At 42.0% G+C, this 26,639-nt stretch overlaps 1 protein-coding gene across 1 annotated transcript; it reads right to left on the bottom strand.

Moving 5' to 3' along the window:
- Positions 1-3,813: 3,813 nt before the first annotated feature.
- Positions 3,814-25,009, bottom strand: RALBP1 (ralA binding protein 1). Its single transcript, XM_040479403.1, has 9 exons — positions 24,766-25,009; positions 22,340-22,798; positions 17,819-18,168; positions 16,141-16,302; positions 15,005-15,136; positions 10,690-10,797; positions 6,291-6,412; positions 5,921-6,044; positions 3,814-4,159 (listed from the first exon to the last, which is right to left on the bottom strand). The coding sequence occupies exons 1-9, from the start codon at positions 25,007-25,009 to the stop codon at positions 3,917-3,919; spliced, it is 1,944 nt and encodes a 647-aa protein (XP_040335337.1). The 3' UTR covers positions 3,814-3,916.
- Positions 25,010-26,639: the final 1,630 nt, after the last annotated feature.

Below are 26,639 nucleotides of genomic sequence, written 5' to 3'. Positions count from 1 at the left end.
AGAGATCTGAACCGAAGTTTCTAGAGATCTGTCAAAGCTCTCAGTGTCCAGTTATTACCCTAAATGATCATATGCCACAGAAGTAACTCCACTTCCTTCTCTGGTGAACCCGTCGGCTCCTTAAGCACGGGCCCGTTGAAATCTTCTGTCATTTACAAACGGTTGCTCTACTCCGATGCTTCTGTAACAGTGAGATTCGTGGACAGGCCCCGCCAGGTACTCTGTGCTGCCAAACTGCAAGGCGTCGAACCCTGTATGTTTATTTCACAAGATGGCCCCACCTGACGTCAGGTCCTGTGCAAATGCTGGAGACCTCAAGATAAAACTGACCAGGAAGGCAAGTAGCCGACATCGAGCCAACATCATCCCAAGACACAGGGCCAAGAGTGTTTCCTTCTACTCCCCCTTCCCTCTCTGGCCATCCTTTTCCCAATTCGTACATCATGAAGGTCTTTAGGATTCTTTTCTTCGGCCTTTTTTGCCTTGCCTCTGGCCCAGAAAATTCTCTCAAGCGGGTAATCGCATCCAAACAACCGTGGGATTTGCCACGATGCTGGTGAGCCTATAGTTCTGTCCATCACAAATGTCTCTCTGATTCCCGATGCCTCAGTTTCTCTGGAACAAGCTCAGCCCCCTCAATCCTGTCAGGCTCCCTAACCCTCAGGCTCCATCTCCCTGTCTCCAGTGTTAACCCCAAACCCGGGGGACCTTGCCTCCAGGCTCCGGACAAAGAAACAGACACAAGATGTGGACTAGAATAAAACCACCTGAGCAGCCTACAGATCCGGAAATTAGACTGGCCTTCATGGCTGTCAGCTGTCCAGTCCCAAGCCACAGACTCAAACCAGAATTTCCAGGAGGCGTAATCGATTCCAAATTCACTTCCTTCAACAGATTCCCCTACTCACCGGGCTAAGTGCAAATGAAGCTATGATCAGGAACCTCTCCTGAACTCTGAAGATACTGAAGAATCTGCTGCTAAAGCAATTAGCTGCCCAATGACAACAAAAAACCCTCAGCTCTCTCGCCAAAGATGGGCTCCATGATAGGAAAGCCGTCAGTTATCCAGCAGCTGAGCAAGGAGGTGTCTGTGCTCCCTGCACTTGGATCGACACTTATGTGGAGGTTGACACTCCAGCTACATGAGGTCTGTGTACAAGCCAACTGGCTTAAGTGACTCCTTCAAAACAAATTTTTTTTAAATTTTTATTTTTTCTGAGAGAGAGGGGGGCGGGGGTGGGGAGAGAGAGAATCCCAAGCAGGCTCCACGCTGTCAGTGCAGAGCCCAATGCGGGGCTCGAACCCACAAACCATGAGATCATGACCTGAGCGGAGATCAAGAGTCGGCCGTTTGACCGAATGAGCCACCCAGGCGGCCCTTACGTGACTCCTTTGACAGGGAAATCTTTGTTCACTGACTTGGGTCTTGGGAACAAGGGCTCCGAAGTGCACTCTGCATAAGTGCGCTCAGCATTATCCTGCTTACGATCACAGTAGCTCCACGGTGAGCGGAATCTCTCAAAAGCTTTAACTGTGTGTCTGCAGCCACTAAGCACCACGCAAACTCCTTAAGATAGAACAGGAGAAAAGGGACAGAGAATGGCCAGCTTAAAGACTGTGAACCCAACACCATGATCTGCGAAACGCTACAGAGATTTGGCAAAAACTGCAAGAACCTCAGAGTGATAGAGAGAAGCGCTAATGCCTTATATTTTGATCACATCTCTCAAGGCTGAGAGTCTCATCAAGTGGGAATTATCAGAAACCAGACAAGAGGCCCAAAACAGTCGCTTATGCTAAGTCCCATGTCAGCAAACCACCACTGAATTACAGGTTCAGCTCTCCCGGTGATGGAATCTTAACCAGGAATGTCAGCCCCTAAAGGAAAGGGACTTTGCAATAACCGACATGCTCTCCTGCCACGTTGGGCCGACTGACCTGTGCGACATTTTCGAAGGGCACGTTCCACTGTCCACAGGATGTCGCTCAGAGAAGAAGCCGCAGACCCGATCCCGGTCGGCTGGCTGTGCAGACGTGCTCCCTCAGCAGGTAAGCACCTATTGGGAAGGAGCACAGTAAACCCTAGAAACCAGCGAGGGGCACCAAGTCCACCGGGGCGAGGAACACATGGAGAGTCCTAACAGAAGGTTAGTTCACTCTTGGAAGCAGTATCAGACCAACTCCTTGTCAGCCACAGGACGCTACTTCAAAGAAAGGTGCACAAAAAAACAAGATGCTTTTGTTTGTTGGTTTGTTTTTCCTCAAATGGCTGTTGAATTTATTTGTTTGATCAATAATGGTCCTGGCAAAAATTAGTTAACGAATGCGGAGACAGTTGTAATGAAATACTAATTTTAAAAATCCATGACACCTTGATAGAAATTAGAGTTTACACAAACAAAAAAGGAACCTTCGATATTGCCAGTAAATATAAAATAAATGTAATATGACCGACAGGACAGCAAGAAGGCTTTTATACGTTTATATTTGACACCTGACCATATTTTCAGTCACCATAATATCTTCTCTCCAGATTTAAAAAAATAGTATGCTGATTTCTATAACAAAGCTTTTTTTCGTACAAAAATCAAACAATGGCCAACAAGTCACAACAGTGCAATAGGTAGAGAATAAAAAACCGCATCAAACAGGTGCTGAAAATAAATAGTAACTAGGAGAGGACAGAGCCCTCGTGGGGGGTTTGTTTCCATCACCTTGAGTGCGTGGGGTTTATCTTCACAGCCATGAGAGCTGACCTACCTCACGGGTGCCATTTATTCAGACAGAGCGTGACTGAACAAAGGTGCCCAAGAGCTGACCTCCCAGATGCCTCAGTCACCGGAGAAGTTACAGAAGCAAGAAAACGGGGTCGGGGAATCACAGCTATCATTTAAAGGAAAAGTTTTTTTCTATTGCTCAATCTTGTCAATTGGGAGTCCGTCAGCAGGTTCACTGAGATCATAGGATACGGGTAATTGAACACTTTTGTTTAAGAGCATATATGGCTTATTCAGGCAGAGAGACTTTTACATTCCAGCCCAAGCAAGCAATCTAAGTCATCCTGTGTTTAATGGAAGATCAGTCACACGAGAAGATCTCCGGGTTAAGGAACCGGTCCTGTGTGTGGAGGCCTCAGGTCAGGCGGCTACCTCTGACCAACCCACTGAAAAGCATGTGATCACCGGCAGCGAGGAGCCCGCAGGAGCCTGGCGGCTGCTCCTACACGGGGGCCACGCTGCCCCGGGGCCAGCGGGCGGGCTCCGCTGGCAGCTCTGTGACAGGTCAGGCCATCCGGTGACTCAGGTTCATGGACTGGTTTGGGGCCGTCAAAGGAGAGGGTGACAAGGGTGGGCAAAGGTAACCTCAGTAACAGCCATTCTGGCCAGTCACGAAATCTGAGGCAGCTCCCCATTATAGAATCTGCACCGAGAAGGTGTAAAAGGCACAAGCAAGAGTGACTAGTAAGCAGAGATCCCGGAGGGTGACACTACGGGGCAATCCACAAGGCAGGAACAGGATTTACCTTGTTTGGCTCCACCCCCCCCACCCCCACCCGCCGCAGCCCACTCCGAGAGAAAGAGATCCTGATTCTGCTGTAATAAAAAAGCAAAGAAAGACGATTTTTGGTTTAAAAAGAAGCCACTCAAGGGTTAAAATAGTTTTACGTTAACAAGGAAAATTAATCTTCAAATAAGCTGACACTATCTGGAAAACTCATCTGTCCCCTACAAGCCCACAATGCGTGCACTGCTTTGTCCTCCCGTGTAACCTGAGCCTGACGCGGAGAAGTCATACGTGTGAGAGAAGAAAGAGTCTGAGGAGAAAAGACATCTTTACAGAATGTACAGCACAGAGTTGTGCACTCTGACTCTCGGGATTACAGTAAGATGCACGGGTCTCGTTGGGTCTGGGCTGCTCAGATGGGCGTCTCCTTCCTGTCTCTGCTCGGTGACGGCTTGGCCTGCTCCTTAGCCGCTTTCGACTCCGGGGCGCCGTCTCTGGGCGGCTGGCCGGCCCCGCGCCTCTCGGGCTCCTCTTCGTCCTGCCCTGGCGGCTCGGGCTTGGCTCGCTGCAGCTGAAGCAGGCGGAGCTGCACCCGCAGCTCGACGATGGCCTCTCGCTCTTCGTGAATTGCTTGATTCAAATGATTGTTCTTTATCTTGAGGAACGACAAAAGAACAGTCGTCACTTAAGCAAGAAGGTCCAAAGGAACAGATTCAGGAATAGAGAACAGTTAGCAAGGGTGTGCTACACAGCAATCTATTCTGTTTTAGTCAACTCAGCTGTGAGACTGGAGACAGGAACACGGATGCGCAAATGAGACACGTCAACACCTCGACCCCGAATGCACAAAATTCAAGAACGAAACTGCTGCTAATTACAGAAGAGTGAACACATCTGGAAAACATAAATGTACCAAGAGAAAACAGTCCGCTTAATAATAATAAATATCTCAGTGTTTCAAGTAGGTGTATGTTTTGAACTGGCTCCTGACTAGCCCTAAGTAAGCAGAAGATGAGAGGGACTTGACCAGCAATTAGAGGGGGACGTCAGAGACAGGATCAAATCCCAGATTTATCTCAAAAGTGAACGTCCTTTGTCTTTTGTGAATGGCATTTCTTTACACCTGAACTGTGCTACTGAAGCAAACTACAGAAAACTATCAGTTCTAGATTATCTGCCTGCATTCAGCAAAGTCGAGGTAGCGAGACAGTAGCTAATCCCAGAATCCTACAAACCTCCCTCGGTAGCAGGCTACTTACTGGCTGCACGGCGCACCCTCTCCTCTCCGTGCTGTGGCATTTCTACGCAGCCTGCGTTTCCCAGGCTCCCTGGCAGCTACCTACAGCCACGTGACTGTGCCTTTGCTAACAAGGTATGAGCGGAGGCCCTTAACCACCAGGCATCCTTGGATTCCTTCCCCCTTCCTGCTGAGAGTGGGCAAGACCTAAGGCCACTCTGGACCCCAAATGTTTTCCACGTGGGGGGAGGGCTTCCCGTGTGGAGGGTGGCAGACGTGCATGTCTGCCAGGCGAGGGACATAACCGTCTTGTTCAAACCGCGAGAGTATCCTCTCTTACAGCGGCTACACCTAGATCCCAAGTACTGCAATTCTGGAATAGATCTTCCTACTTAGGATTTTCCCGTGGTCTGCCAAGTGTTAGGAAAGCAAACTAAAGTGCCAATGGGAGGCCCTTGTAAAGAAGGGAAGCCACCTGGTGGCCCAGGCCTCAACCGCTGCTCTGCTTCTCCCACGACACACCCGTGGCCGTAGCCAGTGTCCTGGGACGTGGACCTTGGTGGGCAGCCCCTCTGAACTCTGTCCACGGGACTTCTGTGGGCGGCAGTTTTGTGCGGGATTCTATTTTCTATGCAGTGGGAGGCTGATTTGCCCCAGCAGCTGAGTGCATCGGGACGAGGGAAAGCAAGCCGTCGCCCTGTTCTTAGAGCAAGACGAGAACGGCTCTCCTCTCTCAACCCCTGAGGTACATCTGGAGACAATGATTAATCTGGGGTAAGCAGGGGAACTCCGATCGCGATCACAGAAATCTCTTGCTTTTCACCACGCGGTTGCCTCCCCGATCCCTGGGGCCGACACACTGGCTGCTCCGAGGGTTAAGGGACAAGAGAAAGCTCTGTCCCCATTTTACCCACAGGAGAGTCAGGAGGCTTTTCGACCTCTTCCACCAGCATTGCTCTTTCTGCTCATCTCTAGGAACTGAGCCCAGATCTTTCGCAGCGGTTCGAGGGCAGTCGGGGCAGCCGCCACAGCCCAAGGGCGCCCGCTGAGGCCACACTGTGCGGCGCGCCCGGCCGGCTCCGGTGAGACGTCCCCTCAGCTCTCTCCTCAGCCTCCCCGCTCGTTCCCACAGAAAGGAAGACCGCTTCTAAGGGCAACTTTCTGGAAGCCGGTGCTCACTTCTAGCTCCTCGTTCTGCCTCTGGAGGTCCTCCAGGATGATCTGCAGCTCCTCCTCGTCCTCGCTCTCGCTCTCGCTGTCGGACGAGTACTCCTCGGTCTCGCTGCGGCCGTGCTGCTGGCGGCTGCGGGCGGGAGGCCGAGAGAGCCGGTGAGCAGAGGAGCGCGCACCGCTGCCCTCCCGCCCTTCCTTCCCCTTCACCAGCGCTCCACGGGTCCACTCAGGGGAGCCACTTAGGAAGAAACGGTAAAGCTGACCGGTTCGGATGCCCACTTCTTTTGCGTGGAAGTCTGAGAGTTGAAACAACTACGTGCGTTTTTCAGTAAACATTCTTGCGAACTTAAAACTAAGACCCTCTGCTTTCCTCTACCTCTGAATTTCAGCAATCTCAGCTCTGAGGCGTTCGATCTCTTCTTTTTCGGAGGCGATCTGTCGGCGCAGAAACTGCTCCATGGCTAGAAGCTCCTCCTGTTCAGTCAGGATCTCGTTCTCCTGAAATAATGACCACTGGTGAGCACCTTCGAGAGTATGAGTCTAGGGAATGTCACCTTTTGGGGTCTCCTATGTTGCCTTAAATTCTTTAGCCCCATATGTAACACAAGTTATGGGAGAGCTTGTACTACAAAGCTTATAATCCTGTTTCCCTAACTAATGTCATGGAAAGGCTGAGAAAAAGTAGACTAAGTTATTTGGGAGGAATATCTAGATTTTTCCCAAGACAAAAAATGCCACCTCAGAATCCCCTGTCCTCAATTTGCAAAGGCTCCCGATGAACCAGTACCCTGGGCACAAAGGTCTGTTTTTGATTCCCAGTCCCTCCTGAATGCCTTTCTACTTCTCAGTAAGGACCTCTCTTATCTATTTCGGGGTCAAGATAGAACTAGGAAAAGAAGGACCCAGGAGATACACAGCTGGTGTATTACCTTAAAGCAAATCCTAGTAAAGGGAAAACATTCCCAGATGAAATCTTTCCTCCTCACCAAAATCCACCGTCCTCCTCAACCCACGTCCCCAGAGATGATAAACAGTAAATATTCTGCTTTCACAGATATGCATTTCTAAAACTGGATCACCAAAGGGAAGCTAACCCCTCCAACCTATGAGTCTAGAAATGAGTCTAGAAAAGAACCAAAGCAGACAAAATTTCAGAGGCAGAAATGTCAGGCTATGGAAAACAAGGAGTCTGAGGCAAGGGTCTACAGCATTTCCTTCTCAACTTCTAGGTATTGAAAGGATAAGCACCTGTGTTTGAACCTGAACGCCACTGGGGTCAAATTCTAGAGGGAAGTACTCAAAGCCTCCAGCAAGCACGAGCAAGCTCTCAGAGATGTAATATGCAGCGTTCCCTCCCCATGTGTTTCTAAACACAGATGCTTTCCCTTTACCCCAGGGGACCCATTAAAGCTCATGTTCTGAAAAATGTCAGACTGAAAAACTCTGAACTAAAGACATAATCTGGGACTTTATCCTGTCTTCAGGGGAAGAGCTGTGTTCCTGCTAGGCAAAACAATGTCCTTCTCAGAAGTGAAAGAAAAGGGGGACGCCTGGGTGGCTCAGTTAAACGCCCAACTTCAGCTCAGGCCATGATCTTGCAGTTCATGGGTTCGAGCCCCACATCGGGCTCTGTGTTGACAGCTCAGAGCCTGCTTCAGATTCCGTGTCTTCCTCTCTCTCTGCCCCTCCCCCCACTAGCACTCTATCTCACTTTCTCTCCCAGAAATGAATAAACATTTAAAAAAAAAAAAAAAGTGACAGAAAAGGAACTGAACTTGTAAAGCTTTAGGTACCCCACACATGTGAATTTCTGGAAATACACAGACTGCCATCAGAACCTAGGACTTCATTTCTGGTTAACCTCTGGGAGTTTCCAGAACAGAGTGAGGCTGACTTGAGAAATGCAGAGAAAGAAAGGAGCGCATTTCCAACTCTATGCCTGGAATACAGTAGATACTCAAGAGCTATTTGTCAAATCAATGAATGAATAATAAAGCAATTCATCTCCAACAAATGAGTTCACCCACAAAGAATAAAATGAAAATATCTAAACAGGTGTTATCAGCAACAACAATCAGATAAAATGTATACTGTTACATTTCAAGGATCCCAAACTTTGTGGTCAGGAAAAACACATTTTAAAATATTAAAAGTCTGGGCGCTTCCGTGGCTCAATTGGTTAAGTGTCTGACCTTTGGTTTCAGCCCATGATCACATGGTTGATGGGCTCAAGCCCCGCGTTGGGCTCTGTGCTGGCAGGGCAGAGCCTGCTTGGGATTCTCTCTCTCCCCCTCCCCCGCTCACTCACACACTCTTTCTCTCTCAAAATGAAAGAATAAACTTTAATTTTTTTTAAACTGCCATCTCATTAACATGAAACAAATTAATTACAACTCCCCTGTAAGTTACGGAAAACATTATAACTCAGCCCTGTGTGTGGATAAAATGAGATTAAGCATCTAGAACAGTGTCCAGTAAGTAGCAGTCAGTAGAGGATAGTTTCTCCTGAACACTTCAGCAAACACCACATAAAAGTTAAAACCAACAAATACAACAGGCATGATCCCATTAAAGCCACTTAATCATCTTTCGAGTTTCTTTAAAAGACTCACACCTCTGTGGTTGAGCTTCTCAAATTATAATATATGAGGACCATTTAGAGTCTTGCAACACACTCTTGAAGGACCAACGGGTCAAAGAAGAAATCAAATATCTACAGATGAATGAAAGTAGAAACACAACGTGTCAAAACTATAGGATGAAGTAAGAGCAACTCGAAGAGGGAAGTTTATGGTGATAAATGCCTTCATTAAGAAAAAAGAAAGATCTCAAACAACGTATCTTTACAGCTGAAGGAACTAGAAAAAGAACAAACTTACAATTAGCAAAAGGGAGGAAATAATACAGATCAGAGCAGAAATAAATGAAATAGAGACTAGAAAAACAATACAAAAGATAAATGAAACTAAGAGTTGTTTTTATTTTTGTAAATGTTTATTTTTGAGAGAGCACACACGTGCACAGTAGCATGCACAGAGGGGCAGAGAGGGAGAGGGAGAGAGAATCCCAAGCAGGCTCTGAGCTTTCAGTGCAAAGCCCAATGTGGGACTTGAACCCACAAAGATCAAGACCTGAACCAAAATCAAGAGTCAGACACTCAAACGACTGAGCCACCCAGGCACTCCAAGAGTTCGTCTTTTGAAAAGACAAAATTGACAAACCTTTAGCTAGAATAAAAGGACTCAAAGTTATACATGAAAGAGGAAAAACTACAACTGATACCGCAGGAATACAAAGCATCATGAGAGACTACTATAAACATTTATACGCCAACAAACTGGATAACCTAGAAGAAATGGGTATGTTCTTAGAAACACAGTACCTGCCAAGACTGACCCATGACGGCATAGCAAATCTGAACAGAGTCGTACAAACACTGAATCAGTTCTCAAAAATCACCCAACCAAGCAAAAACCACAACCAGATGGCTTCACAGGTAAATTCTACCAAACATTTAGAGAAGTAATGCCAATCCTTTTCAAACTCTTCCAAGAAAATGGAAAAAGGAATGCTCTCAAACTTCCTTTTATAAGGACAGCATTATGATTACCAGAGCCAGACAAAGACACTACAAGAAAAGAAAATTACAGGTCAATATCCTTGATGAACACAGAAGCAAAGAGATCATACACCATGATCAAGAAGGATTGATCTCTGGGGCGTAAGGATGGTCCAAAATATGCAAGTCAATAAATGTGATATACCACATTCACAGAGCACACTGTTGGTAGGAATGTAAACTGAACCCAGCCGTTATGAAAAACAGAACAGAAGAACTGCCATACGATCCAGCAATTCCACCTCTGGGCATATACCCAAAGGAAATGAAAAGAAGACTGAAGAGATACCTGCCCTGCCATGTTTACTGCAGCATTATTCACAATAGTCAAAATATGAAAACAGCTTCGTGGTCAATGCATGAATGGATAGATGCGGGGTGTGTACGAACACACACAGACACAGGAATATTATTCAGCCATGAGAAAGAAGGAAATCTTGCCATTTATGACAATGAACCTGGAGGACACCATGCTAAGTGAAACAAGCCATACATAGAAAGACAAATACTGGGGGCACCTGGGTGGCGCAGTCGGTTAAGCGTCCGACTTCAGCCAGGTCACGATCTCGCGGTCCGTGGGTTCGAGCCCCGCGTCAGGCTCTGGGCTGATGGCTCAGAGCCTGGAGCCTGTTTCCGATTCTGTGTCTCCCTCTCTCTCTGCCCCTCCCCCGTTCATGCTCTGTCTCTCTCTGTCCCAAAAATAAATAAGCGTAAAAAAAAAAAAAAAAGACAAATTCTGTATGATCACACCTCTATGTAGAATTTTAAAAAAAAAAAAAAAAAAAGTAGAACTCATAGAAGTAGAGAGTAGAACAGTGGTTACCAGAGGCAAAGGGATGGGGAAAATGGCGAGATGTTGGTCAAAAGATACAAAGTTGCAATTACAAAGGATAAGTAAGTCTAGAGATCTAGTATACAGGCATGACGACTATAGTTAATAACATTGTATTAACTAGTGGAAATGTACTAAAAGAATAGATTTCAGGTGTTCCCATCACAAAAGAAAAACGTAACTGTATGAGGAAACAATGTTAATTAGCTTCACCATAGTAATCACTTCACTATGTATAGGTGTATCAACCATCACGCTGTATACCTTAATTATGTACAATTTTTAAGAAAGGATCTTGCAAAGTAGAGAAAAAGTTTAGCTTACCTGAGCAAGGAGAATATTTATAACTTCTTCATTTTCATTCATTTCTTCTTTGGAAACATCCTCTTTTGAAAGACTGGCAATCTCTTGTGCAATCTTGGTTTCACACTCCTATTGGGTGAGACAAATGAAAAAGAACTGCTCAGCCCCTATGTAACACATATTCAACAATTCCACACCATCACCAAACTTCCTTCTCACTTCCCAGAATTGCAAAAGTAGCAGTAACAGTCAGGTGACCCACTGGATAGATGAGCATTTGTTAACTGTGCTTCCAAAATAAGGTGTGCATCTTAGTCTGTGGTCGCACTATGAAAAATGTTTAATTCTGGTTAACGTGCTCACCATTTCTGGAACCCATCCATATAAATGATCTTCTGTGATCTTTTTGTTTGTTTGGATGTTGTCAATTTTAAGTATACAATTCAATTAGTTTGGCAAATGAATACAGTTAAGTAACCGGCACAATAATCACATTACAGAACATTTCCATCACCACACAAAGTACCCTTGGGTTCTTCCACCATCTGCTGGCCTCTGGCAACCACTGACCTGTTTTCCATTGCTATAGTTTTGCCTTTTCTTGAGTGTCATATAAATTGAATCAGTCAGTATCTTTTTTTATGTAGCTTCTTTCACTTAGCATTATGCTTTTTTTTTTTAAGTTTCTTTATTTTGAGAGAGAGGGAGGGGGAAAGAAGGGGAGGGAGGGAAGGAGGGAGACAGAGTGAGAGAGTGAGAGTGAGAGTGAGAGAAAGAGAGAGAGAGAGAGAGAGAGAGAGAGAGAGAGAGAGAGAGAGATAATGAATATCCCAAGCAGGCTTCACCCTGGCAATACAGAGCCCAACAGTGGGCTCCAACCCACAAACCATGAGATCATGACTTGAGCCAAAAAAGCAAGAGTCAGATGCTTAACTGGCTGAGCCACCCAGGTGCCCTCAGCATAATGCTTTTACTATTCATCTATTTTGTTGTTTGTATTGGTAGTTTGCTGAGTAATATGCCATGACATAAATGTACATCAAGTTGTTTATCCATTCACCAGCTGATGGACATTTGGATCCTTCCTGGTTTTGAACCATTATAACCAGAGCTGTTATGTACATTTCGTACATATATGCTTCGAGTGGGTACATATGCTTCCTTCTTTTAAATACTTAAAAGTGGGATTGCTTGGTCATATGGTAACCATATGTTTAACTTTATAAGAAACTGCCAAACTGTTTTCCAAAATTACTGTACCATTTTGCATTACCCGTTGCGCCACATTCTTGGCAACACCTGGTATTTTTATTTTTAATCATTCTTGTTGGTGTGTAGTGTTATCTCACTGTGGTTTCAATATGTATTTCCTTTATGATAAACGATGTTGAGCATTGTTTATTTGCATGTGCTTATTTGTCATCTGTACATGATCTTTAGTAAAGTGCCTGTTCAACTTTTTTGCCTTTAAAAAAAAAAAATGTTTAAGAGAGTGTGCACACACACAAGGGGGAAGGGGGGCAGAGAGGGGAAGACAGAGAATCCTAAGCAGGCTCCTTACTGTGAGCGCAGAGCCCAACGGGAGGGCTCAATTCCATGAACCATGAGATCACGACCTGAGCCAAAATAGAGTCAGACGCTTAACTGAGCCACCCAGTCACCCCAGCTTTTTTGCCCTTTTAAAAACTGAATTCTTATTATAACAAATGTACCATACTCTGGTGGGAGAGCAGAGGGTATATGGGAAATCTCTGTATCTTCCTCTCAATTTTGCTATGAACTTAAATCTGCTTAAAAAAAATAAACTCTAAAAAAAAAATTTTGTTGTCTTAAGTTTTTTATATATTTGAGTCCTTTATCAGGTATGTGTTTTCGCAAATATTTTGTCACAGCCTCTGCCTTGTATACTCATTTTCTTCAGTGTCTTTTGAAGAGCATGTTTTATTTTTATTTATTTTTAATGTTTATTTATTTTGAGAGAGAAGAGAGAGCATGTGCATGTGTGAGCAGGGGAGGGGCAGAGAGAGAGGGAGAGAGAGAATTCCAAGCAGGTTCTGTGCCATCAGCGTAGAGCCCGACGCAGGGCTCGATCTCATGAACTGTGAAATCACGACCTGGGCTGAAACCAAGAGTCAGGTGCTCAACCGACTGAGCCACCCAGGTGCCCCTGAAGAGCAGGTTTTAGAATGCTGATGAGATGTAATCTAACAATTTTTTTTTTTTTTTTTTTTTACAGTTCATGGGTATTGTGTCCTATTTAAGAAATTACTGCCTGACCTGAGTCAAAGTCAGTAAGATCTTCTATGCTTTCTTCTGGAAGTTCTTTTTAGGTCTAAGATTCACTTTGACTTAGTTTTTGCATATGCTGTGTAGAAAGAGTCAAGGATTTTGTTTTGGTCATTCTTTTTTTGCATACAGATATTCAATTGTTCCAACACAATTTGTTGAAAAGAAAATCCTTCCCCACTGAATTGTCTTATCATCTTTGTGGAAAATTAACTGCCCATATATTGGTGGGTCTATTTCTGGACTTTCTCCTCTATATGCTTCTCTTTATCCAACATCTACTATCTTGGTTACTGTAATTTCACAGCAAGTCTTAACATCAGGTAGTACAAGTCCTCCAGTGTTGTTCTTTTTCTACAACTGTTTACATCATTTGTATTTTCACATAAATTTTAGAAGAGCTTATTAATTTCTACAAACCCACCTGTTTAGATTTTGATTGGGATTAAATCCACAGATAAATTTGAGAAAACCTAACATTTTAACAATATTAAGATATATCACTCCACCTATTTGGTCTTCATTTTTCTTTTTAGGTCCAATATCTGATTGCTCATTGCTAATATAAAGAAATACAGCAGACTTCTGTGTATCTAGTCTTGTATCCCACAATTGTGTTAAATTCACTTATGAGTTTTTTGATAGATTTTGTATGTAGACAGTCATGTTGTCTACATATAAAGGATTTTTGGGGCGCCTGGGTGGCTCAGTTGGTTAAACATCCGACTTCAGCTCAGGTCATGATCTCACGGTTTGTGAGTTCAAGCCCCACATCGGGCTCTTGGCTATCACAGAGGCTGCTTTGGATCCTATCTTCTCTCTCTCTGCCCCTGCTTGTTCTCTGTCAAATAAACATTAAAAAAATAAACAAATAATTTATTTCTCAAGGTTGAAATCAACTTGACAAAACCTTTTGAGAATTTTATAAATGAACGAGCAGCTATAAAGAGATAGCATAAAGAAAACTGGTAGAGTAAAAGTAATCCATCCTTTCTAAAGTGCCTCTGGTTTGCTCTGTCACAATTCTTTTATCCAAGAGAGAGGAGAAGCAAGAGTAATGAAAACCAAACATCCATTATCCCTGTCACAGGTCAGAGACCCTTCATTTCAAGTCTGAGAGGCAATGCCATGTGGGTAATAATTACAACCATGAGGGCTAATCGGTCAGTCACTGGTTCCAGACTGAAGCATGAAGAGAACGACAACAGGCATAGGAAAAAAAAAAAAAAGACAGATAATCGGTAAGCAGGAGAAAAGAAGGAAGAAAAACACACAAAGGGCTTTTGCCAGTCTGCCAGTCCTAGAAGGCATGTGCAAACACCTCATGTTTCCTCTCTGACAAAGCTAACTTCCACATAAATGCAAATCTCTAATCTCAGAGCGACATAAATACATGAGCTGTCTTTGTCTGTTAGCACAACCACAATGGTGACCCACCACTGATCATGCTCTAGCAGTCTGATGGATGCTGACTAACGTTCCCTGGAAGTACTGTGGGGCCTGCCATTGAATCTGAACACAGGTTGTAAGAGGGTCCAGAGATCTGAGATCTCAGCCTTTTGGCTAGGCAACCCACGGCCCCAGAACCAAGAAACATACATGAGAGGAGATGAAAAGTCTGATTCGTGTGCCCCAAACTTAGCAGGAGTCACAGGCTACTCTTCCTTTTATGAGGTGAATAAAACTGCCTCCTCATGTTTCCCAAGAGCTGACTCAAAGGCTTCAAATTCCCCAGCAGTCTCTGAAATGTATCACTATCCAATTGCTTCTGTTTACAAGTACAACCAAGCAAGAAATGACAAAACAGCTTTTAGTAAAATCATGTTTGACTTAAAAAAAAACAAAAACCAAAAAACCAACTTCCTAAATGATCATTTCCCTGATACCAAAATGAAGGATCAATAATCCAGAACTGGGAACACTCAGGGAACTTTACTTCAGGAGACATGTACATATTGTGTTTTAAGAGAAACTTAACTTAAAAAATTCCAGCGCATTCTGTTTATATTCTATTATCGACATGACGTACCAAAATGCCAAATTTACTCACTTGTCTCTTAGCTTCTCTCAGTTTCCTTTTGAGGGCTGTCAAAATTCTTTGTACTTCCCATAATCTTTCTTCTTTAGATAAATCCTTTATCCCAGCCTGCAAATCTCGATGTAAACAATTTAAAAGAAACTCCTAGAAAACAATATACCACACACTGAGTGGTATCCCATGTCTCATCATCGCAAAATAAAACCATATGAAATTTCTAAAGATGTACAACCAACTATTTTTCAATTATCAGTAAGGGAATCTTAATGGCATGAATTATTTTTTCGAGGCTATCACTGAAAATCCTTTTTTGCCTGGGCATTAGGTTCTCATCATTAATTTACATTGGTTCAGTAACAGTTCATTCACATCCCTTTCCCACAACACATCAACAACTAATGATGGGAGCTCAGAGCAGATAAAAGGAAAGAAAACCAAGCAAAAATTTGATAATATGTATGCAAATAAAAAGTATAACAATAATCAAATATAGGTAGATTTCTTGGCCCTGAATTTCGTAATCAGTTTTGCTAAACACACACACATCAAATGAACGGTATTTTCTGTCAGAACAGAACGGTGGAAAAGCACTGGATTTGGGGTCAAATTCTGGTTCTATACAGTTTACTAAAGCCACGTGACACAGTGAGTTAATTTCCACAAGTTTATTTCTATCTGGAAAACATGGCTGATAACAGCAACCCTGTCCAGATAAGTTAACACTTTTGGACTCCTTACAACGTGCCTGGCACCATTATCTCATTTATGGTAGTAATCTTCATGCCAAACCACAAGATGACCCATTTTAAAATGGGATCATCAAGGTTAACAGAGGTTAAGCAGTATGCCTAAAAATCAGTTAACTTTAACCACAGCAAGAATTTAAAGCCAGGTCTTTTGGGTTTCAAAATCTGTATTCTTTCTACCACAATATTCTGACTTCACCGGCATGAAATAGGGCCAGGCAGAGATTTCTGCCCTCAGCGTGCCACGAACAACGTGCCCGACAATTTCCAGACCCACAGAAAGTGCTCAGTGAACAAGAGCTCCTCCTCCGAACCATCCCTGTTGATCATCATAATCATCCAAAAGGGTCAGAGGAAAGGTAGGCTCTTTAGGGTTGAAGGTGGGGCTGAGCACACACACACCTGTCTTCTGATCTCCTCCTTGATGTTCTCCTGGGTCTCTGGCAGTGTAGGCATAGTGGCCATGTTAGACCATCGAAGAGGTTTGGTCACTTGCTTTAGTATCACATTTCCAAAGAGCTCTTGCACATGTGTGAAAAACACATATAGGACACGATTGCTAATCTAAGAAAAAATAAATAAAAAGATTTGCAAAAAAAAAAAAAAAAAAAAAAAAACCAACCAAAAAAACCCCAAAAACCTATTCAAATTATCATTTTATTTCATTTAATTTGTGTCTGCTGCATAGTACATCCTTTAATCGTAGACATGGGAGTGACTTTTTTCCAAGGCAGTGACTGGACATGCTCTGCTAATTACTGACCAACTTAAGAGAATGGAAAAACAGCATATATTCAAGAATGTATTCAAGCACCATAAGGAATTTGAAAAAATAAATAAACAAAAGGACAGGAAAAAGGATGCAGAACTCAATGATCATCAATTTTCTCTCTCTCTCTTTTTTTTTTTTTTTAGCAATACTGATCTTAAAAATCTTATGTTCTTTACTCTCGAGTTATTCTGAGACCTTTAACACATACCAGTGTATCTAGCGAGTGACAGGGCAAGGAAGAGTACCAGGAGTTGTCAAGCTGGGCTTGACATGAGAGCCATTACTCTGGAAATCAATGCTTTGCAGGCACATATGGACAACCAGTGTTTAAATATCACGTTCATATTCTAGGAGATCAGGACATCAATTACTTTCTACCTAAAACTTAACAACACACTTGAACCTTCTATGAAACTATCATCCCTACTACAGTAATATTAAGTAACAATATAATATTTACCAAATTCTGAAATTCTGACTAGTCTGAACGATCAAACTGAAATTTGAGAAACATTTGCTTCCAAAATATAGTCAATGAGTGATGAAAGAATCTTGAATACAAGAAAATACACCCTTACAACAACAGTGCATTGTAACAATGGCTGATAATAACCTAGTATACTGGTCAAAAAGAGAGCTTAAAATAATACAAACGTCAGCACTTCATTTTTATTGCCTTTTGTGTCTGGCCTGAATAAAATATCGAGCATACCATATAACTCTAATTAAATGACAATAAACGCTCTGTTCCAGCACCCAGTCAACAGCAATAAACAAAGGCCAAGTATTTATGCTGTAAAGAGACACCAATTAACATACTACCAACTCCCTGAAATGCCTCCTCACATTAAAATTCTATAAAATCCTTCTCTAGGATCTATCTTTATGAATGAAATCATCAGGATAAATCCCTGACCAAACAAATGATGTCAGGTCCCTCTGTGCTGGAGTCTGATATAGGGTGTAATATAATTAAGCAATGAAGCTTAATGAAGCTATCTGAAGAAATAAATGAAATCTCCCAAAGTCTACAGATGAACTTTGTAACTGTGGGTACCATGGGCTCCTCCTCTACTCATGAGGGATCACTGTCATCAGGAACTGGTTTGGAGAACCACACCAAAGACTGTACAACACTCAAATTGCACAGCTACATGCTAGTCATGACACTGTCCGTGTTCCGAGAGAACAAGACCAATACTCTAGTATCTACTTTTGCTGGTTAACTGCTTGGTGTGCGATTTAGCAATAGAAAATGACTCCCCAGGGTCAGCATCAGAGGGCACGTGTGCAGGGAAGGCCATGTACCTGAACAGTTGGGCTGAGCACTATAGAAATGTTCTGTATATTCATTTTTGTTTCCAGTTCCTTCGCGATAACATGGTCCATGTGCACGACCAGCCAAGAAATCAGAAGATGGTTACATTCTGGCAGCTCTCTGAGCAAGCGCTGGAATTCCTGCACCTTCTCGCTCTCCGTGCTCCGCCCACAAGCCTCTTCAAAGCGAGGCATCAGCTCTTTGGTAAGCAGATTCTCGGGAAGGTCTCGCAAATACTGCTTCAACAAACTGGCCACGGTGTTGGGCTCATATTCTTCCAAATTTGGAGACTCCTCTCTGTCATAGGCTGCTTTCAGCTCGTCCACCTTTGATTTAATTCCTAAAAACATCCAAATTCCGAAGGGAAAGAGGGTATCAAGAAAATAATCAAACACACAACTTTTTTCACCATGACACCCACTGCTGTGGGAAGAGATTTGAGGAGAGCCAAACCTCTAGTTATGAAGCAATGACCTGCTCGAGGTTCGTACAATTCCTCCGTAAGGATGATAACATAAAAGACTACACTGTGAGGGTGAATTCAACCAAAAGCTAAATGATACCAGGAAAACTCAATATTCAGAACAAAAGTCAGAGCAATCAGGGAGCGTTTTAAGTTTTAAAACATGCCAAGTGATTCAAGGGACATTTTTTTTTTCATTTAAAGCTAGGTAGGTAAAAATTCAACTACAATCCAAGCGCAAGTCTTGCTCCCCAAAAAGGGCCAATGGCCTTTTCTAACAAGTCACAAGACTGACAACATACAGCACAACTCGGTATTTATAAGCATGTTCCAACAAGTTGTAGGTCATTACTTTTTATAAGCAAACATTGTATCATAAATACAAAAGGTGGGTTTGCTATCTAAACACACTCTGTGAAAAAAAAGTGTCCATTAAATAATCCCCATCTAATTTCTATTTTTAAATTTGAATTTTTGTATATTTTCTTAATCTGGAACACAGCTGGAACCACCACAAAAAAAAAAGTGAAACTTGGGTTTCTCAAACCCAATTGTTTTGTTTTTCTTACTGCACAGAAACACTGACACACAAAACGGCTGGTTTTCAAACATTTTATAAGTTTTGAAGCCCTCAGTCCAATCTGAATTTAAGTGATATGGATTCAGTGCCAGCAAATGCTCATAAAAGCACAAGGAAGCTTTCTGTTGTGTTTAACACTTGAAATTCTAGGCCAATTACCTGAAACAAGATTAAGGCTGAGAGACTGTAATGGTCCAGGTGCAAATGCTTAAGTGTCATCTAACCTGAAGAGCATTTTATAATCAATAGTGCTTATTACATCTGGGCTTATGTGAAAACCTTCCAAAGGCATTACAAAAAATGTGTCACTTATCCAGTGCTAATAAAATCAATAACTCTAAATATGAAAGTAACAAAATAAAGCTTATTTCTGTATAATCTTCATTTTGACATAAAAGTTAGAAAATACTCCCCATTTTCTTACTTTTATGACATGACTAAAACATGGTGAGTGATAACTTTAATTGAAACTCTTAGCAAAGGGGGCGCCTGGGTGGCGCAGTCGGTTAAGCTTCCGACTTCAGCCAGGTCACGATCTTGCGGTCCGTGAGTTCCAGCCCCGCGTCAGGCTCTGGGCTGATGGCTCGGAGCCTGGAGCCTGTTTCTGATTCTGTGTCTCCCTCTCTCTCTGCCCCTCCCCCGTTCATGCTCTGTCTCTCTCTGTTCCAAAAATAAATAAACGTTGAAAAAAAAAAAAAGAAACTCTTAGCAAAGACCTCTTCTCTCTCTCACATGTATTTATATGCATCTAATTTTTCTCTCCAATAGTGCCTACCCAGAAAACTGCACAAGTAAACAATTAGAATGTCTTTGGTTTGGGGCGCCTGGGTGGCGCAGTCGGTTAAGCGTCCGACTTCAGCCAGGTCACGATCTCGCGGTCCGGGAGTTCGAGCCCCGCGTCAGGCTCTGGGCTGATGGCTCAGAGCCTGGAGCCTGTTTCCGATTCTGTGTCTCCTCTCTCTGCCCCTCCCCCGTTCATGCTCTGTCTCTCTCTGTCCCAAAAATAAATAAACGTTGAAAAAAAAAATTAAAAAAAAAAAAAATGAATGTCTTTGGTTTGTTGTTACTCTGAAGTTATCAAAATTGTTTTCTTTTTAAAGACTGGATGCTTAAAAAAACATCTCAGGTAGAGAGAGAGCATACACAAAATGATCTGTGTGTTTTAAAACTGGAACTTATAGGGGCACATGGGTGGCTCAGTCGGTTAAGTGTCCAACTTTTGTTTTATGCTCAGGTCATAATCTCATGGCTCGACAGTTCGAGCCCTGCATCAGGCTCCGCACTGACAAGTAGAGCCTGCTTGGGATTCTCTCTCTCTGCCCCTCCCCCACTCACACACATGTGCATGCACATGCACACTCTCTCTCAAAATAGGTAAACTTTAAAACACAAAATAAAAAATAAAACTAGCACTTATAATAGGAATAAGAACCAAAAACTCTCCAGCAGAAAACAGTCTTATGAGCATTCAAAGAAAGAAAAAAAAAGTCACAGCCATTAACTCCAATCCACGGTATCCTGAATATAGCACACTGTCAGAGCTTAAAAAATGATAAAAAATTGATCAAAGCAGGAGCTCAGCCTCCAGGAATCAATGATCAGGGGAACAGCTCCCTTTGAGTGCTCTGACACACAAACAGAGTTCTGCAACTCCAACTCCAAAAGAATGCAAACATCAAAAATAGGTCAAAGACAAAAGAATCCTTTGAACAAAGCTGTAGAAACTCTTCAGAGAAACTTTCACCTAAAACAAAATTCCTTCCTATCAGACTCAAGTGAGAGAAGCAGCTATGTTGGTATTATTTAAATCTTTAAAAATCAATTCATCATTAGTTTTAAAAGTCAAATTTTCAAGTTCATTTAAATGTGTTTATCTTCATGTTACTAAAGAATTATAAATTCAAATGCAATGCCCTATCTGTGGATTATATTTTCTATAAAATGGTAGCATGTTAGCCAAAATATTCTTAACTATGATACGCTAAGGGGTACTATGTTAAGGGCTCCCCAATTATCAGAGATGCCTGTCCTTTCCCCAAAAGCCAAATATATCAAATCTGCCCTCTAAAAATTGATTGTGTGAACCAAATCAATGGAAAAACTAAGTGTAATGTCTCTATATTCTAAATGTGTATGATTTGACTTATCATGAAAATGTGTGACCAACAACAAGTTTTATAAAATAGATCTCCAGAGGCAGCTGGGTGGCTCAATCAGTTAGTTATGTGTCCAACTCTTGATCTCGGCTCTGGTCATGATCCCACGGTCGTGAGATGGAACCCCCACATCGGGCTCTGCATTGACAGTGCTAAGCCTGCTTGGGATTCCCTCTCTATCTCTCTGTGCCCTTTCCCCACTTACATACACACTGTCTTTCTCTCTCGAAATAAATGTGTTAAAAAAATAATAATAATAGGGGCTCAGTCAGTTAAGCGTCTGACTTTGGCTCAGGTCACGATCTCACAGTTCGTGGGTTCGAGCCCCACGTCAGGCTCTGTGCTGACAGCTCAGAGCCTGGAGCCTGCTTCAGATTCTGTGTCTTGCTCTCTCTCTGCCCCTCCCCTGCTCATGCTCTGTCTCTCTCTGTCTCAAGAATAAATAAAACATTAAAAAAATAATAATAATTAAAAAAATAATAATAATAATAAATAAATAATTTTCCAGTATCAAGAACTAAATCATGGGAAAGTAATGATTTAGAACACAGATGTTGCCACAGGTCAGGACTTCCATCCTGTACAGTACAAAAGAAAGAAATAAAATCTTTTTTCTTTAAGTAGCATACATTTAGCTGGATTTTAGACATCCAATATGAATTACATTCTTGCCAAATAAGAAATCTGAACTTTCACATGTATGGAAAACATAAACAGAAAATCAGTTTCACTAATGTATGTAATAGCTGCACATGGCTGACAAAAACACTGACATTTGGGGCCTAAACATTTAGCAAATAACATTTCACGTTCTTTCAGCCGAACTCAGGAAATACATTCTATGATTAGGTCAATAAAAGTGTCTCCTGGCCAAGAAGCGTCCCTTAACTGAGATATCTTTCCTTGTCCTGCTGATCTCCCTCACAACACTGAGCCCTGCTCAGACGGAAGGAGGTGAGAAGAATAAAGCACAGTCTGAGGGCACCCAACTGAAGGGACATGACTCATATACTTTGTTTAGACTCATCCGGGCTCCTGAAAACTGTGAACAACTCGTGTATCAAGGCTCCTGATAGAAGAGAATATCACAAAAAAAGCAAACTGCTAAAACACACACACACACACACACACACACACACACACACACACACACAGTGTGGGGGATGTCTGTGCAACTAGAAGGACTGAGGAAATGAGTAAGACTTATTAGGAACCATGCCACAATTTTCCTCACAAGTTCTTCTTTTCCCTTCCTTTGAAAAATGGAAGTGAATTTTTAAAAACCCCTAAGAGAAGCACGTGTGCCCAATACCTGAAACTCTGTAGATGCCTTCACACTTCATGCCATACTTCTCTACATAATCTACACATTCACGGAAAACTGCCGGCAGCCGGATGCCGTCGTACATCATGGTCCTCTCTACTGCATCGGCCAAAGGAACTCCAAAAATGGGTTTGAGATTCGGAACGTCAACCTGAGGCACCTCTGGTTCCTGAATTGGCTTCTTCTTTTTCTTCTTTTCCTTCCACTGTTTAACAACATCAGCTGCTGTCAAGTCTTTTGACTTCTTCTCTTTATGTTTCTCTTCTTTGTGCTTTTCTTCTTTATGTTTTTCCTCTTTGGGTTTCTCTTTTATTTTAAAATCCTTCTCTTTCTTTTTAGAAAAGCTGGGCTTCTTGAAAACATGGATTCCCTTGGACCTCTTCATTTTGGAAGGACTTTCAGCCTCATCTCCAGAGCTATCTTCCTGAAAGGCAGCATAGCCTTCAGCTGCCAAAGAAATGCAGGGAATATAAGTCATACACCTGTTTCATGTCAAACTGTCCATGAACTTTTGGAAAACAGGACCAAAAACAGTGCCACCTGGGACTGGCTACCTTGCTTTTCACTTCATGGCCAATCCCTCCTGGGTGCTGCCAGTCATGAAAGGGGTTTCTTCTCAGCTAACATGAGATGCTGCACTGACATCTCCTGACCACAAGAGGGCGAATGCGGCGTGCCAGTCACCTTTGTAACCGGGTTCATGTGTGTGCCCGTGGAATTTTGGCAAACCAAACCAAATATTGTAAACACACAACAAAGGATCTGCAGAGAGGGCTAATGCAAGGAGTCCTTCTATAATATATGATGAAAAATGATGAAAAATCATCTGAATAATGGCCTCTTATTTAGATTTTTTTTTCATATATTTGGTCCCTGTTATGGAAGCAATCTGACACCACGACACAAATGGCCCTGCCGTTCAGATGCTCCGGCCGTTCCCCTGTCACACTTTGCCCTCCTGTCACTAGCTGTGAAGTTCCTTCTGGAGACCAGCAGGGGCTGAAGTCTCAACTGGGTAGAGGGCAGAACCAGGAAAGTTCCCTAATCTCTGGATGGCGGTCGAATGCATCAGCCCACTTCTCTGCATCTAGAGCCCTGGTTTTCACACACTGACACTTGTTTTATATCCTATCAGTTACCCTACTTTGGTTTGGTTGTTATTTTAAAATATGATTTTCCTGTTCTTTTCTTTAGCCAGCTACCTTAATAAGCCATTTCATAACGAAGATTAAATTTAAAAATTTCACAAATTACCCTCTACTTAAAATACCACAAACGCCACAGCAACCAGAAGAGCAGAAATCTTAAGGGCGAGAATACCACGATACAGAGCAGCTGCAGTTCTCAGACACTGCTGGTGTGAGTGCAATCTGGTACGACCACTCGAAAAATCGTTTTGCAGGATCTACTAATGCTAAAATAAGCATGGCCTTTTAAGAGAGCAATCCCACAACAGAAATGTATAACCACGTACAACGACATTCACAGAAGCACCATTCACAAGTCAAAAACTGAAAACAACCCAAATGACCAATAAGAGAATAGATACATTCTAGCATATTAATGCAATGAAACAAAATCCAGTAATAAAAACGACAAATTACTGCCACGTGGAATAACACGGATGAATCTAACAAATACAACTTTGGGCAAAAGAAACTAGACACAAAAGGAAATATGCTTTCATTTACATAAATTCAAAATCAGGCAGTTTCAAGCTATACTGAAAGAAACTTACCTTTGGGAAGTGTGGGGGATTCCCTCTACAGGGATAATGGGAGGGAATTTCTAAGCGTGCTGATAATGCTCTATTTCCAGATGCTTGTAATTACAAGGACGCATGTCCATTTTGTGACAGCTCATTCAAGTGGCACACAATTTGTGCATTCTATCTCAATGCTATACTTCAAAAACAAATTGACTTAAGTATAACATGAAACTCAAAACAGAGCACCTCATTTGCTTTTAACATACTAAAGAGCTATGCTTAAACAATTTGGCTTTCCTACAGAATAGGACCTATACAGAGAATGCATCGTGGCATCTGCTTAAGACAAACAAATAACTACCTTTTTCACAGTTCCAATAAAGTGTACCCCCACTGGCCTACACAACCCAGCCAAGAAAGTAATATTCTGTAAGGGTAAAATTTCAATATCTACTTTTTATACATTATTTAAAATGACCCATTTACGAAACTTCTAACAAAAACCTTTACCACTTCTGGAAATTCAGTAATTTTGTTCACAAGAGTAAGACCCTAAGATACAACTCTGGTATACAAAAATTGAGACCCAGAAAAGTAAAGAACAGAAAATGCCACACAAGAATCTTTGCAGACAGCAGGCACAGTGATTAGAGTAAAAGTTTACCCAAAATATACCAAAAGCGTAGAGAAAAAAAATGGCACTTACTCCTTTTTTCTTTTTTCTTAAATTTTCCTTTTTTCTTCCCATGGTCTTTCTCATCATCAGACACTATGTCAGGAGGCTCATGAAGGCTGTCATGGGGAGGCGAGGGCTCACCAGTGCGGTACAAGCCGGGAAACTTGGTAGGGCTGATCTCCTCAGAGCTGGGGGTTCGGGTAAGACCACTGCCATGCTCCACCCTGCGGTGCTCACTAGGGCTGCTGGTGGGGGGCAGGAAGCACTCAGTCATTCTGCCTCCCTGACGAGACAGTGAGGAGGGTTTCTCTGTTACCTATCCATTACACCTGCACAGAGGGAGAAAAGATCATCAACACCAACCAGAACACAAAAGCACCGCACAAAACACGGCGATTAACCTTGCATTTACAAATCAAAAATATTTTTCTTTACAACCCTTTTGAAAATACTCATTCATTTTAACATCTCAAGTTACATTCCATTCATCACACATTTCAGTTCCCAAAGAGGCAGAAAGCACTGGCACCTTTAAGTATTAGAAAAATGAACCAAATGAAAATGAGAGTTCTCAAAGTCGAATACAGAGTTCCTCTTAAAAAGAAGGGGTTTCATTTTGACTGTTCTATCCAACATGCAATCTATTTTTCTTTAAGTCATGAAAAAACAACCATGAATAATAAATTACACAGACAGCTTAATACAACTGCACATGAATAGTTCAGAATGAGAATTAAAATTTACAATATTTATAGCGATGTATTTGATGATTCACACAATTATAGATCATTCATTATAGTTCTACAGTGCATGATATTAGGTAGTTCATGTGTTGATAGTAACTTATTTTGTATTGCAGTTATGTTAAAAGAAACAAGGGAACTCTTATTTGTTCAATCCGAAAGACACACTAAATAGATTCACTAGAATGGACACTATACAGGACAAATGCAATAAGAGTTCAAGGTTTGGTCACTTTTTCTTCCTCTTTAGACAGAGGTAACACAGTCTATGTACATTATTCAAAAGTTACTTGGATTATTAGTTCTTATTCCACTTTAATATCTTTATGATACTCATTTGGAAAACTATTAGAATCACTTGTTTCTCTTTGCATTCACTTTTAAGGTTATTTTGCAATTTAATAAATCCAAGAGCCCTAAATGACAAGACTAATAAATCTGACCATGAACAGACTCAAAAGAAAACGTAAAAAAAAAAAAAAAAATTCTGCAGGGCGCCTGGGTGACTCAGTTGGTTAAGCATCCGACTCTTGGTTTCAGTTCAGGTCATGATCTCACGGTTTGTGGGTTCAAGGCCTTCATTGGGCTCTGTGCTGACGGCGTGTGATTCTCTCTCTCCCTCTTTTCCTGTCCCTCCCCTGCAAGCTCTCTCTCAAAATAAATAAACTGTAAAAAAAAAAAAAAAAAAATGTGCAATAGCTAAGTTCTTTAAAGAGCTAAGAGCTCTTACAAATCAGTAAAAATATGAACAAATCAAGACACCTACACAAAGGACATGATATAATTCACAGAAAAATTACTAATATCCATGCAAAAATAATGTTCAGGTACAGTTTTAATTTTTAAAGTATAAACTAAAACAATAAGTTACTTTTCTAATATCAGACTGGCAAAGAACAAAAAAGTGTATAATACCCAATGTTGGTAAAGATATAAGCAAAGGACTCGTAAGACTCTCTACTAATAACACAAGTATAAATTAGCACAATCCTTTTTGAAAAGCAATTTGGCAATATCAAAATATAAAATGTACTCTCTGATCCAGGCATTCCTCTTTCAGGAATTTATCCTTCACATACATTTTTGTAAGAAATCAAAGATGTGCACATGAAAATATTCATTTTAGCACTGTAAAAGCAAAAACGTGATCATCTACGTGGC

Source organism: Herpailurus yagouaroundi, unplaced genomic scaffold, assembly GCF_014898765.1.
Source record: "Herpailurus yagouaroundi ecotype Mexico unplaced genomic scaffold, PumYag 142, whole genome shotgun sequence".
NCBI lineage: Eukaryota > Metazoa > Chordata > Mammalia > Carnivora > Felidae > Herpailurus > Herpailurus yagouaroundi.
The sequence above is the reverse complement of the archived record's forward strand: the minus strand, read 5'-3'. Positions and strand labels throughout refer to the sequence as shown.

Coding starts and splice junctions, on each gene's coding strand:
- RALBP1 (XM_040479403.1), bottom strand. CDS start 25,009: ATGACTGAGTGCTTCCTGCCCCCCACCAGCAGCCCTAGTGAGCACCGC. Junction 22,799..24,765: donor TAAGAAAAAAGAAAAAAGGA/GTAAGTGCCATT, acceptor TTTCTTTGGCAG/CTGAAGGCTATGCTGCCTTT. Junction 18,169..22,339: donor AGGCATCTACAGAGTTTCAG/GTATTGGGCACA, acceptor GGATGTTTTTAG/GAATTAAATCAAAGGTGGAC.